This window comes from Ziziphus jujuba, chromosome 6, assembly GCF_031755915.1.
Source record: "Ziziphus jujuba cultivar Dongzao chromosome 6, ASM3175591v1".
In the NCBI taxonomy this organism is placed as follows: Eukaryota; Viridiplantae; Streptophyta; class Magnoliopsida; order Rosales; family Rhamnaceae; genus Ziziphus; species Ziziphus jujuba.
Genome location: NC_083384.1, coordinates 29,184,929 through 29,202,833, shown reverse-complemented (window position 1 = coordinate 29,202,833; position 17,905 = coordinate 29,184,929). Strand labels below are relative to the sequence as shown.

At 35.6% G+C, this 17,905-nt stretch overlaps 3 protein-coding genes across 3 annotated transcripts in view; all 3 read left to right on the top strand.

The window, feature by feature from the left end:
• LOC125418183 (TMV resistance protein N-like) overlaps nucleotides 1-14,618 on the top strand; it is a 44,711-nt gene extending 30,093 nt beyond the window's left edge. Inside the window, exon 6 of the transcript XR_009639318.1 lies at nucleotides 14,601-14,618. The gene's annotated coding sequence lies outside the window, so the exon portion shown is untranslated. The remainder of the gene's footprint in view (nucleotides 1-14,600) is intronic.
• LOC132804058 (disease resistance protein RPV1-like) lies at nucleotides 10,879-11,461 on the top strand. The gene is made up of 2 exons (XM_060817952.1): nucleotides 10,879-10,885; nucleotides 11,076-11,461. The coding sequence occupies exons 1-2, from the start codon at nucleotides 10,879-10,881 to the stop codon at nucleotides 11,459-11,461; spliced, it is 393 nt and encodes a 130-aa protein (XP_060673935.1).
• LOC107424096 (disease resistance protein RPP2B-like) lies at nucleotides 11,573-14,059 on the top strand. The gene is made up of 5 exons (XM_060817951.1): nucleotides 11,573-11,813; nucleotides 11,991-12,124; nucleotides 12,202-12,316; nucleotides 12,404-13,456; nucleotides 13,751-14,059. Exons 1-5 carry the CDS (start codon nucleotides 11,601-11,603, stop codon nucleotides 14,057-14,059), a joined length of 1,824 nt encoding a protein of 607 aa, XP_060673934.1. The 5' UTR covers nucleotides 11,573-11,600.
• Nucleotides 14,619-17,905: the final 3,287 nt, after the last annotated feature.

The window sequence follows — 17,905 nt, the reverse complement described above, 5'->3', positions numbered from 1 at the left end:
GAATACCATAATATTTTAATGTATTTTTACTTGAGTGAACAGTGTGTGCCACATGTCATATTTTCAGCCAATCCCTTGAGTGAACAGTATCACCCATGAGTGGCTTTTATTTTGGCCAAAACACATGAGCCGAGGAAGGAGAGAGAAAGAGGGGAGGGGAGAGAGAGAGAGAGCTAGAGAGAGAAACCCAACCAGCCAACCATCGTTCACCCATTTTCAGCCACCAGAATAGTACACGCATCACCCCACCTTGACGCCCACTTGAAAACCTGCCGGCCAGACAAAAATCACAGCAAACCGACCGTCGACGAGCCCAAATCGAGACTTTTTTCTACGGTAGCGCCAATTACTTCAAACCCAGATTTCTCTCCATTCCGACCTCCGTTTGTCTCACTGCTAGTCCTGTTGAGTCACCCATTCCCCGATCTACCTTCCCACCAAAAATCACAACCAGTGGCCACCAGACGTGCCGCCGGCAGTGGCGGATTTCGGTGACCACGGCGGCTCACCGGAAAACCTAATTCCGGTGAGTTTCCGATCACCCCACCTATCCTTCCCCACTAATTTGACCTCCCTAAACCCAAATCTGAGGTTGTTTTCCTTCAATTCATGACAGATTGAGAGAATCGAGGACTTGAATTCCAAGAGCTTTCCGGCGAGATCCCGGCCACCTCGGGTACGATCTCCAGGAAGTAAGACCAGATTCGTAATCCTTGTTTCACAAGCTCCGATTCGGTATATTACTTGTAAATTTTGGTTGTCGTTTGTGTTAGCCTCCCCGAGTACCGGGTATTATTTATCCGAATAAAATATTAATTTATTTGAGTTAAGTAATATTGTTGTTCTAGGAGCACGTGTGCATCGTGGAATTGATCCCATGGAGGATCTTGGTTGGATTGCATGTTGGAGGTTAGTGACCCACCTTCAAAATAATTTTGGGAATAAAATTTATGGTAAGTCCAACCCTTAGGGGAGGTTATGCTGAATTTTCCATTGGAAAATCCTGTAGGGTTTCCCTGGGATCAGGGCTTATCTAGGGTTCCGGTGAGAAATTTTGGACGGATCTTGACAGTTGGTATCAGAGCTCTAGGTTCTAGTATTCCTAAGGGACTGTGCATTGTTATGCATCCCATCCGTGTCTAATCTCTCATTTTACCTGTCTTGAAGCATTATTTCTCTTGTCTCGAGGCAAATTCGTTGCCCAAGTTTGAATAACTCTAATCTTCGAGGGTGCCAATTAGAATCACCTATCCTAACAGGGAATTCGTTTGGCCTAGCTAGATGGTCAACGATTGCCTCTTCTTTACTAAAGCTCAAGTGAGAGGAGGAGACCTGATTAAGTTGGACCTTTTTGGGTTTAAATAGCCCGAGATGCAAATTGAGTAGTTATGAATCTTATGTTTATGGACTGCTACCATAAAGGAGCAGCTTACCTGAAGTGGTGCTTCATGGAGGAGTTAGAAGGCCTTTACCGTGGTTAATTTCTATCCTCGTTTCCAATGAGCTATCGAAGAATGGTTGTCAAGGGTATTTAACCCATGTGGTTGATGCCCAAGTAGATGGTGATCGTTGAAGTGCTCATAGTGGGAAGCAATTCGAAAGCGTTTTCCCAACAAGTTACCTGGATTACGACCATAAAAAGGATATCGAATCACCATTGAATTGGCTTTGGATACCGATATATTTTCCTTACCGCCATACCGTGAGGCTCCATAAGAGTTAAGGGAGCTTAAAGGCTTAGCTGCAGGATTTGGTGAATAAAGGTTTCGCTAGATCAATCATATCATCGTGAATGACATCCGTTTCGCTCATGGAGAAGAAGGATGGTTGCCTAAGGGTGTATATTGGCTACCAACAACTTAACAAGGTGACCACCCATAATCGATACCCGTTGCCGAGTATGAATGTATGTCAATCAACCTCAAGGTGTCAAGATATTTTTCCGATCGATTATGAAAAATTAAATGCTTTTCAAAGTGATATTTGAAATTAAAAGTATTTTATTCATGTTTTTATTATTTATTTAAATCGATGTTTTAGCATGAATTTCATTTGCATTGATTTTATTATTTATTTAAAATTGTGATTTAAAATATATTTTAACATGTTTTTATAATTTACCTTAATTATGAGAGGTTACATAAAATGTGTTTTTATCATTTATTCAATTAATGTTTTAAAGTGCATTATTTAAATTGTTTGGATGATTTAAAATAAATTTTATTATATTGTTACTCTTATTGTAAATGCATGTTTTAAATATTTCTTTTATTATTTAATCGATTTATTATACTTATTTTAAAATGATTATTAAAATGCATTTATTCATGTTTTTATTATTGTTTCAATATGGAATTTTAACAATTGCCTATGCAAGTTAAGGTATTTTAAACTAAGTAAAATAATTTCCTTATTATTTATTATTTCATTGATTTAATTAGTAAATTTCATAAATTATATTTTGATTTTTGAAGGAGTTTGGAAATTTAATTTGGATTGATAAATTGCATATATTTTATGTTGGTGGTATATTTGAAAAATATATTTTATTATTTGTTTTATATTATGGTTTTCCAAGAGCAACTTAAGGTTTAAATATTGCCAATTGAGAATTTAAGAGTAGGATATCGTTGAATTTAAACAAAAGGAGATCCTAAAGGGAGCACGTGATTCGATATATGCGATACACTCCAAAGGTGTGAAAATGTATCGAACGCTCACTAAGTATTATTGGTGGATTGGCACGATAAAGGAAGTTGCCGAATTAGAATCAAGGTATGTAAGTTGCCGACAAGTGGAAGCGGGAAGAAGAAATGTTAGCGCACTTTTTATTGGGAGGAGAGTGGTTCTCATTGAGACAAGTCGGTCGAGCTATTCGTAAAGCGTATTATGAATCTGCACGGAGCATCAATCACCATCACGACTATTTGAGATTCGAGCTTTACTTCAAGACTATGACGAAGGTTAACAGATACACTTGGAGCGAGGCTTAACTACTGCATCGCCTTCCACAACAGGTCATTGGACAAGCGAAGTGCAGAATTTATACTTTGGAAGTTATGCTGAGACCGTGCATTATGTAATGTCGAATGAAGTGGGAATAAGCAATTTTCGTTGATAAGGTCCGTTGTAATATTAACTACCAAGCGAGTATTGAAATGTCTTCGTACGAAGCTCTATATAAGAGACAACGCCGAACTCCACAGTGTTGAAGTGAAGTGGGTGAGGAGAAGCACCATACGACGACCAACTTGAATTGGATATGAACACCTACGAATGACTATGAATAAGGTGAAAGTCATCCGAGAGAGTTTGAAAGCCGCTCAAGATCGACAAATGAGTTCAGCCGACGTGCATGGAAAAGATCTTGAATTCGAAGTCCGAGATTGAGCTTTTTTTGAATTTATCTCTGTAGAAGAGAGTCGTACGCTTTGGTTGACAGAGATAGCTAAGTTCTCATTATCTTGGTTTCTACGAGGTTAGCAAAAGAATTGGTGTTGTAACGTATGAGTTAGCATTTTTGGAAGAGTTAACATAGGTATGTAACATATTTCACGCATCGGAACTACAAAAAGACATCGAAGACCTGTCATGTAAGGAGCGACCAGTGCAGATTTTAAATCATGAAGAATGTGTATGGGTCAATAAGACTATTTTCTCAAGTCAAAAGTCTCATGGTGAATTAATCTAGTCGAGAAAGCGACGTGGAAGCTCGAGGCACAAATCCGCAATCAATATTCTTATGCGTTTCTGTGACGTATAAAATTTCAAGGATGAAATTTTTGTAAGGGGTGAAGATTGTGACACCCCGTCCCAAAGTGCATCGAAATTTCTAAAATTTAACTGAGGTTGACCAAGTTTGACCATCGTTGACCAAGAAGGCATCAAATGTTGACTTTTTGCTCCTGATGGAATTTCACATTGCCTGAGGTACCGTTAAAAAGTACACGTTGTCACGAGTTCACAGATTAGTAGCACGTAAAAAACGGAGCTAGGGTTTGAAAGTTATAAGCAAAACAAGTTGAGGTCCAAACTGTTCAACGGGTGCCCGAGTTGACTTTTTGTTCATGCAAAGTTGAGCTTTGACTCATGCATGGTTATGAAGTACTCGTCGATACGAGTTCGTAGACTAGTGGCATGCTTAAATTGGACATCTGGTTAAAAAGTTATGGACATATAAAATTTTCCGAATAACGTAATATTTTAATATACTTTGACTTGAGTGAACAGTGTGTGCCACGTGTTGTATTTTCAGCCAATACCATGAGTGAACAGTGTCACCCACGGGTGGCTTTTATTTTGGCCAAAACACGTGAGTTAAGGAAGGAGAGAGAAAGAAGGGAGGAGAGAGAGAGAGAGAAACCCAACCGGCCAACTGTCGTCCACCCATTTCCGGCCACCAGAACCATACACGTGCCATCCCACCTTGATGCCCACCTAAAAACCGGCCAGCCAGCCAAAAATCACGGCCAACCGACCGCCTATGCGCTCGAATCGAGACTTTTTCAGGTGACGGCACCGATTACTTCAAACCCATATTTCTCTCCATTCTGACCTTCGTTTATCTCATTGCTGGTCCTGTTGAGTCACCCATTCACTGATCTACCTTCCCACCAAAAATCACGACCAGTGGCCACCGGACGCGCCGTCGGCGGTGGCAGATTGTGGGACCAAGGCGGCTCACCGGAAAACCTAATTTCGGTGAGTTTCTGATCACCCCACCTATCCTTCCCCACTAATTCGACCTCCCTAAACCCAAATCCGAGGTCGTTTTCCTCCAATTCGCAACAGATTGAGAGAATCGAGTACTTGAATTCCGAAAGCTTTCTGGCGAGATCCCGGCCACCTCGGATCCGATCTCCGGGAAGTAAGACCAAATTCGTAATTCTCGTTTCACAAGCTTCGATTCGGTATATTACTCGTAAATTTTGGTTGTCGTTTGTGTTAGCCCCCCCAGGTACCGGGTATTATTTATCCGAATAAAATATTAATTTATTTGAGTTATGTAATATTGTTGTTCTAGGAGCACGTGTGCATCGTAGAATTGATTACATGGAGGATCTTGGTTAGATTGCATGCTTGAGGTGAGTGACCCACCTTCAAAATTGTTTTGGGATGTTAAAATATATATATTTTGTGTTAATTGATTATTTGAAAAATATGTTTGATGTGTTGAATATTTAGTAAATTTATATTTGGAATCTTGATGCCAAAAATTGAATGAATCATAATTATTTGTGCATCAAAAAAAAAAAAATATTTTGATTTCAAGAATTTTATGGATATGGAATTTTATTAATAATTGTTAAATTTTATTGTTGGAATATTATGTAATTAGAAATGCTTTCATGTGAATTTTAATATATGTTTAATATTTGAAGGAATTTCTATTTAATTTTACAATGCCGATTTATAATGGTTTTAATATATGTGTTGTTGCGAAAAATGTGTTTGGGATTTTAAAGGAATTATGGTTTAAGGTTTTTAGTTAATTATTGTTAAGTTTAATGTTGGCGTTATGATGGTGATTTATATAAATTTAATTGCATTCGGATTTGATATAGTTTTTAATATCATTTTTGGTACAGCTTGATTTTAAGGATTTGAAGAAAAATATTTGTTTTAAAAGTATTATGCTTCAATAATATTTTTATGCATTTAAATATTATGGAATTGATTTATTTATGGTGAAATTGATGGATTTTAAAGTGATGAATTTATGATGAAGATTAAAGAAAAAATGTGGGATTGTGAATTTGAAAAATGGTATAATTCCCAAGGTGAATTTTGTTTTAATAATAAATATGGTTATTTATTTTAGACGCACTCATACAGTACTGGTGTTCTGTACTGTGTATATGGATGAGCGTGTAAGTTATAATGTCTCCCGTGAGTTGCCATCGGACTGAGAGCAGGCAAGTTTGATATTGGCTATAAGCCGCCCCTTCCATGGCCGGGATGACGGTTTAAGCAGCAGCGCTATCGGGAGGCCAAAGCGAACGTATGCAAGTTTCTCTCTTTAAACTCCCGCCAGATGGTGCTCGGGACCTGGGTATCGTAGGGCATCACTGATATATAATATGGTGCATCAGTATTATTTTTCAGATATAAATTTCAAATATTAAAGTTTTAAAGCAGCATTTAAATTAAATGAATTTAATTTGTTTTATCACCTATTTCCAATTAGTATTTTCTAAAATGTAATTATTCATATTTTATGTCATTTATTTTAAATTAATGTTTTTAAAATGCATCTTTTCATAAAAATATTATATAGATTGGTTGAATATTTCAAAATGAATATTATAGTATTTTTCTACCACTTATTTTACATGATTGTTTGTAATTATTTAAATTATATTTTTGATACTGTTTATTTTGATTTATTAAATCAAATTTTATGAATTATATATTAAATTTTTCCTTTATGTTATATTTCTTTAATGCAAGTATTCTAAATTTATTTTATTATATTTTATTCATATTTGGATTATTTAATTATTCATTAGATTAATTATTCCTTGATTTTTGAGGCATAAAATATTGGGTTTTGCGAAAATGTTTTAAAAGGGGAATCTTTCCAACGGAGTAAATGGTGAGGGTTTTGAGAGAAAATATTATTTTCAATTAATTATTATTTATTTACTTATTTATTCTTAATTAATCAAATGTGCTATAATTATCGTTACTATTATAATTGTACAGTAGATAGGGTCACTCATTGAGATGATTAGTATCTCATATTTTTAAATTCCGTTCCCCTAGATACAAGGATTGGTAGACGTTCGTCCGGAGCGAGCTTAATCTTCGTTGCTGTCGTATTTCAAGGAGTTCTCTTTATTTTCATTTATTTCTATTGTAATATTTCTTTCATCCTTGTTGTATAACTTCCATACTTAATTGTACTCTATGAAACTCTGTATACTATCTTGGACATTTATTTATTAGTTATGCATTGATTTCCTATTATTCATTTGGAGTGCAGCAAATTTATGGAATTAAATTGTAGTAATGTGGGAGGAATAACATGGTGTATATAGAAGTGTGTTTTCAGTGTAGGAAATTTGTGGTAAGTCCAACCTTAAGGGAGGTTTTATTGGATTTTCCATTGGAAAGTCCGATAGTGTTTCCCTGGGATCAGGCTTTATCTAGGGTTCCGATGAGGAATTTTGGACGGGTCCTGATGTAACACCCCGTCCCAAATTGCACCAAAATCCGTGCACATTGACCGAGGTTGACCGTTGACCGAGTGGGTCAAAAGTTGACTTTTTGTTCTAGTTGGAATTTCTAGTTGACCAGGGTACCGTGGCGAAGTGCATGATGCCCCGAGTTTGTAGACCAGTAGCACGTAGAAAACGGAGCTACGGTTTGAAAGTTATAGGCAAAACAAGTTGAGGTGCAAACAGTCTAAAAAGGTGCCGAGAGTTGACTTTTTCTTGTGGTGTAATTTGGTGTTGACTCTTGTACGGTTGTAAAGTACTCGTCGATACGAGTTCATAGACTAGCGGCACGCTTGAATCGGACGTTTGGTTAAAAAGTTATGGACGTTTGAAGTTCGCCGGATACCATAATATTTTATTATATCTAGCTTAAGTGCACAGTGATGCCACATGTCAGCTCCTGATTGGTCCACGTGGCATGAATAGTATCACACGGTGGCTTTTATTTGATAAAAATCTCGGGGGAGAGAGAGAAAGAGAGAGAGGAGAGAGAAAAAGAGAGAGAATCCGACCGACCACCGGAGATTTTCAAATTTTCCGGCCGATCTACTGTACACGTGCTGGCCAGAAAGATTCCCCTCCCCATTTCCGGCAAAACCTCAAAGTTTCACGGCGATTGGCCTCCGGACGCGCCCGGATCGAGCGTTCGAAGATCGGCGGCGACTTTTTCCCTCCACCGCCGATTGGCCCATTTCCGGCCACATGCGTCAGCTAGCCATCACCACCTCCTCAAGTCCGGCCGACCCACCAAATTTCATGGCCACCGGACCATCGACGCGTCGGGATCGGAGAGTTTTCCGGCGAAGGGCCAGAAATCTTCAAACTGTGATTTCTCCGCCGTCCGGCCTCCGTTTGCCTCACCGTCGGTCCCATTGGATTGTTCTCCCCACGATCAACAAATCTGCAAAAAATCACAGCCAACGGCTACTGCACGCGCCGCCGCCGGCGATGGTTGGCTCCTGAACCTGAATCCGGCATCCGTTTCCGCCAATTCGCGATGGTTTGGGAGAATTGTGGAGCCGAAACCCGAAAAGCTTTCCGGTGAGATTCCTACCCCGTCGAGTCCGATCACCGGAAAGTAAGACCAAATCAGTGATCCTCATCACTCGAGCTTCGATTCGGTATATAACTCGTAACTTTTAGATATCGTTTGGTGTTCGCTCCCCGGGTACCCGTTTGGGAATTACCCGAATAAAATATTAATATTTTTTTGGTTGATACACTACGGTTGTTTAGGTGCGCGTACGAGTGGTGGAGTTGATCCTGAGGAGGATCTTAGTTGATTTACGCGCTCAAGGTGAGTGACCCACCTTCAAAAATTATTTTGGGCAATTAATTATGTTTAATTGGTATTTGAATTATGCTCATGTGGTATGATTTAATTATGGTTTTATTGTGGTTTAATTTATTTATTATGCATGAGCAAAGTATGTTTCGGTGTTAATTGTACGTGGTTTTAAGTAATATTTTTTGGGCATAATTGGGTTAAATATTTTGTGAAAATATTTGTTTAAATTTTATAAATTATGCCTGCGGTATTTTTATGGTTGCATCTCGTATTTCGAGAAAATTGTGGTTTGTTGTTATCGCTGGTTCGTACCGATGTGTTAAATAAAAATATGTGGGATGGTAAGTGTGAGAATTTAATATATATTTCCCACGATAATTTTGGAAAACGGTACGGTTGGTTAATAATGTTTATTTTTAGACGCACTCATACAGTATTGGTGTTCTGGTGTATGGACACGTGGTAGCGCGCAAGTATTATGTGGTTTAGCGCGCAGGTATTATTTCTCCCGTTGTTGCCATTGGACCGTGGGCAGGCAAGTTTGTTATTGGCCACAGCCGCCCCCCTCCTTGGCTGGGAGATGGTTTCAGCAGTGGTACTGTCGGGACGCCGAAGTGCCGTTTGCAAGTTTCTCTCTTTAACCCCCCCGCCAGTCGGTGCTCGGGACACTGGGTATCGGAGGGCATCACCGGTATATGGTGTGGTGCGTCAGGTGTAATTTGCAAATAATGTTTTAAACCCAAAAGGTGTTCAAAAATTATTTACTATAAATTATTACATTTTAATTATATATTGGGGTATGTATTTATTTATTTATTGTTTATCAAATGGTTTAATCCCTTGGTTTTCGGGAAGTACGTACATCGGGTTTTGTGAAAAGGTTTTAAAAAGGGAACATTTCAAACGGAGCGATTGGTGAGAGTTTTGAGGGAAATTATTATTTCCAACAGTTATTATTATTTATTTATTAATTGTTGGTATTTATTCAATTTCCTTAATTGTTATTATTATTATTATTTTATTATCATTAAAAGTGTTCAGTAGTTAAGGTCACTCATTGAGATGATTAGCATCTCACATTTTTAAGTTCCGTTCCCTTAGGTGCAAGTGGTGGTAGACGTCCTTTCGGAGCGAACAAATTTTCCGCTGCTATCGAGTTTCGAGAAGTACTTTTGTACTCTTTCATTTCAGTGTATTATTTATTTCATCCTTGTTGTATTTCTGTTGTTTAGCACTTCTTAAAGCTCTGTATACTATTGGGACACTTATGTTTTATTTATGCACTGGACTGTTGTTATTGTTGAGAAGTGTTGAAATTTGTGGAACAATTTGTAGTTTGCGGGAGGAATAAGGGGATGAGTATAGAAGTGTGTTTTCAGTGCAGGTAATTTGTGGTAAGTCCACCCCTTAGGGGAGGCTCTGCCGAATTTTCTATTGGAGGGTCCGGTAGGGTTTCCCTGGGATCAGGGCTTGTCTAGGGTTCCGGGGAGGAATTCTGGACGGGTCCTGACACCTGACATCAAAAGCTTGAGAGAGGGGATGAAATTTCACCAACACTTAGCAAAGCCATCGAACAATCTAAGATTTCGGTGATTATTTCCTCGGAAAACTACGCTTCATCCACATGGTGTTTGGATGAACTTGTGCAAATCCTTGAATGCAAGAAAAAACGAGGACAAATTGTTATTCCAACCTTTTACTGTGTAGATCCATCAGTTGTACGAAAGCAGACGGGGAGTTATGGAGTTTCATTTGCTGAACTTGAAGAATGTTTTAGAGATACAATGGAGAAGGTGCATTAGTGGAGGGCTGCTTTGACAGAAGCCTCTAATTTTTCGGGGTTGGATTCAAAGGAATGCAGGTAACTTCTCTATTCTACAATCGTTTAACTAAATTTCTCTAAATGAATAAAAAAATGTGAGAAAATTGATAACTCCATTTTCAGATAATAAAAGATATTAAAATATAATAAAATAATAATAAAATGCAGTCGATAAAAAAAAAATTATGTTTTAATTCTAAATTGGTAAGAACCGCAGTAAAAATATATAAATTGTGTAATTCAAATAAATAAATAAATATATTACTAATGTTGCTCCATTTCTTTTTTCACCTAAGACATTTTATATAAATTAATGTTATGTCAGTTCTATTTTTCTAATAATTATATTTTTCTTTGGATTATTTTGTAGGCCCGAAAACAAATTAGTTCATAAAACTGTTGAAGACATTTCAAAGAAATTGTTTAGATATCCTTCATCAAATGTGCATATGAATGGGCAACTCATTGGAATTAAAAAAAAGATCAAGGAAATTGAATCAAAATTATGCATTGGCACAAAAGATGTTCGCATTATAGGTATTTGGGGTATGGCAGGTATTGGCAAGACAACCCTTGCTAGTGCTGTATTTCAAAGATTGTCATATTTTCAATTTGAAAGTTCTTGCTTTCTTTGGAATGTTAGGGAAGAATATTTAAGACATGGGCCAAATTATATAAGAACGAAACTTCTATCTGACTTATTAAGGGATGAATCTATTTTGAGGATGGATAACCCCATTTGTAGCATCATCTTTTATTCATGGCAAGCTCAGCCGCTTAAAAGTCCTCATTGTTCTAGATGATGTGGATAGTTCAAAGCAGTTAGATGATATAGTTGGACCATATGACCACTTTGCACCTGGGAGTATAATCATTGTCACAACTAAAAACAAGCAAGTGCTAATTGAAAAAGAAGCTGATGATATTTACAAGCTTGCAGGGTTAAATCATAAAGAATCTTTAGAGCTGTTCAATTTGCATGCTTTTGGAAACAATTCTCCTTCAAAAGATTATGAAATGCTGGTAAACCATGCGACACGCTACGCTGATGGACATCCATTGGCTCTTAAAGTGTTGGGTTCTTTCCTTCACTCCAAAAGCACAGATGAATGGGAAAAGTGCATTAAATAAATTGAAAATAATTCCCAACAAGGACATCCTAGATGTGCTTAGAATCAGTTATGAGGGATGAGACAAAAGGGAGCAAAATCTATTTCTTTACATTGCATGTCTAATTAACCAGTCTTTTACTAGAGAAGATGCAGAAAAGATGTTAGATGCAGGTAACTCCTTTGTGAAAATTGGATTAACTGTTCTTATTGAAAAGTCTTTAATTGAAAGTTGTGAAAACAACGAGCTCTGGATGCATGATTTACTGCGGCAAGTGGGTCAGACAATTGTTCGTGACGAACACAGAGAACCTGGTAAACGTAGTCGATTGTGGGATGTTAAAGATGTTTGCCATGTCTTGGAAAGAAATACGGTAAGTGCTACCACACTATTGATTTCTTTTAAAAATGACTGATATCTTCTTATGAAAGAAACATTAAATGCAAAATTATTTCCAAGAAACAAAATTATCAGGTTACATAAGAGTTCTTAGTAGATATCCTTAATTATATAGTATTCTTATCTATGTTGTTGTTCATTTGGCTGTCAGGGTACCGCAGCAGTTGAAGGCATCTCATTCAACATGTCTAAAATTAGTAAAGATATAAAAGTGTGCCATGCAGCCTTCTCAGAGATGTATAATCTACGAATTCTCAAAATTTATTGTGACAAGAAGTTCAAACTGTAGCTTCCCCAAGGTCTTGGTTCTCGTCTTTCTGACAATATTCATGAAAACAAGTTCAAACTGTACCTTCCTCAAGGTCTTGGTTATACCCTTTAAAATCTTTGCCATCAATGTTTTCTCCTGAAAATCTTGTTGAACTGATACTACGTGGCAGCCATATACAAAAACTTTGGAATCATCATGAAGTTAAGGTATGCTTAATATGTTCTACTGTAATTACATATTATGAACTTGCATTCTAATTAACTCTAATCCTTTTTTTTCTCCTTCTATTACAGTCTGTTCCAACATTAAGGAGGATCGATCTTAGCTATTCCAAGTTCCTTACTCAAATATCAAATCTGTCTCTGGCTCCGAGTCTGAGTATAAATCTTGAAGGCTGTAAAAGCCTGGTTCAGGTGCTTTCATCTCTTCAAAATCTTGAGAAGCTTACTTATCTAAATTTGAATGGCTGCTCCAAACACAGAGATCTTGATGATAAATCAAAAAGAGCAGAGGGGTACTTGGATGTTGCAAGGTTAGGAGGCATTAAGAATCTTTGGAAGAATTTCACATATCTCAAAAGTTGCATCCAAAATTTTACAGGCAATTTATGTCTCTACTCATCTCAGGGTCACATTTCCCAAAAGTTTGCACCCAATTTAAGATGTTTACTTTTACGTCAGACAGCTATAGAGACACTGCCACCATCAATTGGGGATCTCTCGGGTCTCGTGCAACTAGATTTGTTTTCTTGCAGAAACTTTAAAAGTCTTCCATCAAGCATTTGTCATTTGAAATCTCTTGAATCATTAAATCTATGTGCTTGTGAGAAACTGAAAAAGTTTCCCAAAATCTTGAAGCCCATGAAACGCTTAAGTTATCTTAAGTTATCTTACTCAGGGATTAAAGATTTGTCAGAGTCCGTTGTAAATCTAGTATCCCTCAGATATTTAGAGACATGTGGTTGCAAGGATCTTGAGTTTCTTCCCAACTATCTATGTACTTTAAGGAACCTTAAGAGGATAACGCTTTCCTACTGTTCAAAAAATAAAAAATTGCCTTCCCTTCCACAATCTTTGCACGAGTTGTGTGTGGATAATTGTGAGAGATTGAAATATTTACCGGAGCTTCCATCGCTTTGTAAGAATTTGTCTGCAAGTGGCTGCACGTCACTGGAGAACATTTCAACCTGGAGTGCCGCCCCACTATTGGACCATCTGTCCGATATCTATGTTTATACTGATTCTATTGATTTTTACGGATGTGAAAAATGGGATCAGAATACACACAACACCATGATAGCTGATCGTGCAGTAATTCAAATTCTGGCTCGTATAAAAGTTGCATGGGTATGTATAACTATTTCTCTTCGTTTGCTGAGATGGTTTATAATTTTTGAGCAAGTTGATTAGTTTCCTACGGTCATGAAACAGGACATATATTATCATAGTTTTTGCTATCCGGGAGATGAAATTCCAAAGTGGTTCAACCATCAAACTTGTGGGACTTTAATCAATAATATTATGCTTCGTCCATATTGGAATAATGACGACTTCTTGGCTTTGGCTTTCTGCATTGTTTTTCATTGGAATAAAATTGACAATAATACAACGTTAATTACTAATTGTAAACTGAATTTCAAGACCATCGACGATGGTAGTCTTTACAAATATCATAATTGTACTAAGTACGACATGTTTAACAAGTCTAGTTCAGATCACGTGCTCATATGGTATGTAAAAAGACAGTCTTCGAAATATTGCCAAGGATTGGATGGACTAGATTGGCCCACTACTTGTAGTACTGAGGCCTCTTTCCATGTCTGTCTTGATTATTATGATTGGGTCTCGAAGCTCAGCAACGTAGGAAGTGAGTATGGCGAGATTAAGAAGTTTGGGGTTCGGTTTGTATACAAACAAGACATGGAGAGATGTGATGCAGAAACTGAATGAAAGAATAAGAGAAGCTTCAATGAATATTGTGAATCAAGTGGAAGTGACGCTGTTGGCTCTTTTGAGGAAGAAGACGATGATGTATCACAGTCTAAGAAACCCAAGCTTATTTGACTGTTTTGTAGATGCAGAGCAATTGGACATTGAGGAAAAACAGAACAATTCCGTGCTATAACTTCAAGACATGCTTTGCTGCTACTTATGAAATCATTGTTGGCTCTGACGGATAAGGAATAAGAAAATCAAAGCATATTCCGCGCATGCTAATGTAAGTCTATTTCATCTTTTCTTTTTTCCCTTTTTCTTTTTTTCTTTTTTGCATATAAACTAATAGGAGTTAATATACTCTGTTTACAACGTGCATTTTGTAGTATTTTAGTGGTAATTTATAAACTAATAAGTTAACAAATTTTAGTGTAATTTCTAAAGGAAAATTTTTTGATACTCACAGAGGGAAAATAAAAATATTTTGTTTTGAAAAGTATTTTGATGGATTTTTCATGTATATATATACATTGGTGAATTTTGTAATCTTTTTAAGTTTCAGGCTTTGAAGAATTAAGTGTGTGAGCTATGCGGACACCACTGCACGTAGCTTCAAATGAATGGTGTTTGGAGAAGTTCTCTCTTCCTCTTGTCTTTCTTCTTGTTTTGACATTGGATTACTTGTTTTTGTGATATCAAATCGAATTTCTTTAACAACTTCTATAAGCCATTTTACATATATTTGCAGAGAAATTTTAAAAAAAAAAATAATGTATTGAAAAAATACTCTTCCTTTCGTGTCGTTGAAGTATCCAGTTTCTCATTGCAAAGAATCCCTATGAGAGAACAGGCCCTCAATAAAAACCAACTAATTCATTAGTACAAGATCTACAGGTATATTTCTCTTCCTTTGCTGAGATTCTTATAATTTTTTAGCAAAGTTTATTAATTTCCCAGTTCATGAAGCAGAAGCCAAATTTTCATGATTTTCTCCATCCAGGAGATGCAATCAATATTATGTTTATATAACCTGATTTAGTACAAGTTTGTTTACTGGGCAACAAGAAAGTTTTTTCTTTTCTTTTTTTTTTAATTTTTTTTGGGTAGTTAATTTATATGCTACTGTCATTTTTCCGTAAAATACATAGACTGGGCAGACGTCACCAAAGCTTGGGGGTTAATTACTAGCTAATTACAATGATGTATGGACTCTTAAAGTGCTTTTCTATATATACCATACAAATAGGACAGGCAAGAAGAGTAATTAAAGAAGATGGTATCAAAGGGAATTAATAATTGAGACTTTAGAAAATTTATAAGTAAAGCCATACCATAGGACTATAAAATGTAAATTTCTAATAGACTCACATGCCCTGCAGACTGCAGTGAGAGAATGCGATTAAACTAGCGACGACTACTTTATCATTTCTCTAAAAATTCCTCAATTGAAGAGATCATTAGCTTGTCACCCCAAAAAAAAAAAAAAAAAAAAAAAAAATGTGTTTTGCATCCGGATTTATCAACCATACGTACTCATGGTAAGACAATAAAACAAATTTTTTAAGTTAAAAAAAAAAAAGGAAAATTATTAATTTTGACTAAATATCCTTGAGGGGATCACTAACTTATCAAACCCAAAGAAATAAATTATATGTAAAATTTACAGGCCACATTTCGAGCGTCACATAGATAAAAGAACAATAATGAATAAAATAACTCTATTGCCCGCCAAACATTCCATAATTGTAATTGAATTTGACAAGTACTACAGAATGCAGATAAAGAGCAAGCCAACCTGGAAATTATTATTTATGTATTCATATATATATATATATATGTATAGACATATTGCTTCAATATATACATATACATAACTAAAGGATAAAATCCATTAACAGAATCCAATGATGGCTAATGATGAATTATATTTTAATAAGGTATTAAACAGTAGGCACCACAACATAAAATTCCAATCCAAGGGCATATAGGATGCCTTAGATATTTTGAACACAAAGCTTGATGCGTAAAATAAAAAGGCCGACTAAAGGACATATGGGCCTTAATATAACAAATCCGACACAACCAGCAAGATGTGTTGAAAAAAGGTTAAAAAATAAAGACTTCGTGTTTATATATATTAGTATATTACTTATTGCCGATAAGCCGTGCTTCCAAATTAATTTATAAAAGAAAGTGACCTTGGGTATCAAAAGGAAGGTTAAATTAAGCTAAAAACGGATAGCCGCTTTAGTCTTGCATGGAATATTATTAAGCATTGTTCATATTTCTTTTTCAAAATAAGAAAAAGAAAACTAGTACTCATATTTCCTTAGTCTAATTAATTTAATAGTTATATAACCTATGTGTGTGTATATATATATATATATGCTTAAGAATATTGTTAGTTAGTGTTACCACAAAAATATTGTTAATTAGATAATCAAAGAAAAATAAAGAAAAGAATATTGTCAATTAACAATTAGAGAATGGATTTGTCAAATAAAATATAATTTTTCGGTGATCACCTAAAAATTTGGTCGTTAATTGTGTATATTCCCACCTCCAGGAAAATTGAGGAAGACACAAGATGATGAGACATTCTTGCTTCACTGAGCTAACCAATTTTTCAGATTATTATAATCACAGCCGAGTTACCCGAGTCAGCATCTAGTTTAATTAGACGTTGGTTTGCTGGTTTATAAAATAGATTTCCAATTCTTTTTTTTTTTTTTTGGTGAATACCTCGTTCAGTGTTCTTAATTTATATTGGTGTATATATATATACATATATACATATATATATATATATATATAAATATATATATATATATCCAATTCCTTGAGGATCACAACTCATCAAACCCCAACGGAATAAATTATATGAGAAAATAACAAAGTCTCTATTTCACAGAAAACACTACGGTGGGACGGCTCATCATGCATCTAATTCACATCCACGGTTGGACGGCTCATCATGCATCTTATTCACATCCACGTCTGTAGAACTCCCCTTCACACCACCCTAGTGAAAAGAGCCATAATAAATGATAAACAAAAGGGTTAATTTCACTTGGACCTTCTAAGTTATACCTTGATTCTAAATTATACCTAAAAATTTTAAACAATTCAATAACACTTCCAGCATTAGTCAATTTCTGTTAGATATAAGTAAGAAAAATAAATTGGTAATTGAACATTCCCTAAAATCTGAAAAGCTGAAATTGTTGTACTATAGGCATTGAAAAACCGGCAATATAATATATAACTGAAAAATGGCAAAGAAAATATATGTTATAATAAATAAAAGAAAAGAAAAGAAAGTATTAAAAAAAATAAAAATAAAGCTGGCTGGTTTCTTCTTCTTCTAAAAGGGAAAATATATATATATACATATATATATATGGATATCTGTTAATTCAAAAAGTACGGGATTTTACTGATCCATTAGCCTAATTTGATGGGAAACGATGCCATAAAGCTGATCCACAAGATCCCATGATAAAATTTCATCATTTAAGGCTCAAAAAGTCAAAATTATTATTCTTGATCATATTTTGACTGACTTAAATTTTGATCTAGGAATGTCCACATTGAATTCTGCCAACTGTTCGTAAGTCAAAAGATTGTTGGATTTTAATATTACTTTAATTTAGCAAAACTTTCTTTTTTTAACAAATTTTGTATTTATTATAATTTCAATAATTATTGAGATATTAGAATTTCTTTTAAAGAATTGCTAGTTGGAATACGAAAATAACTCTGCAGTTATATATCCATTAAATATATTAAAATACCCTCCTATTCTTTTAAAACCATAATCATTAAATTTTCCTTATTTTTTTATTTTTTATTTTTTACACT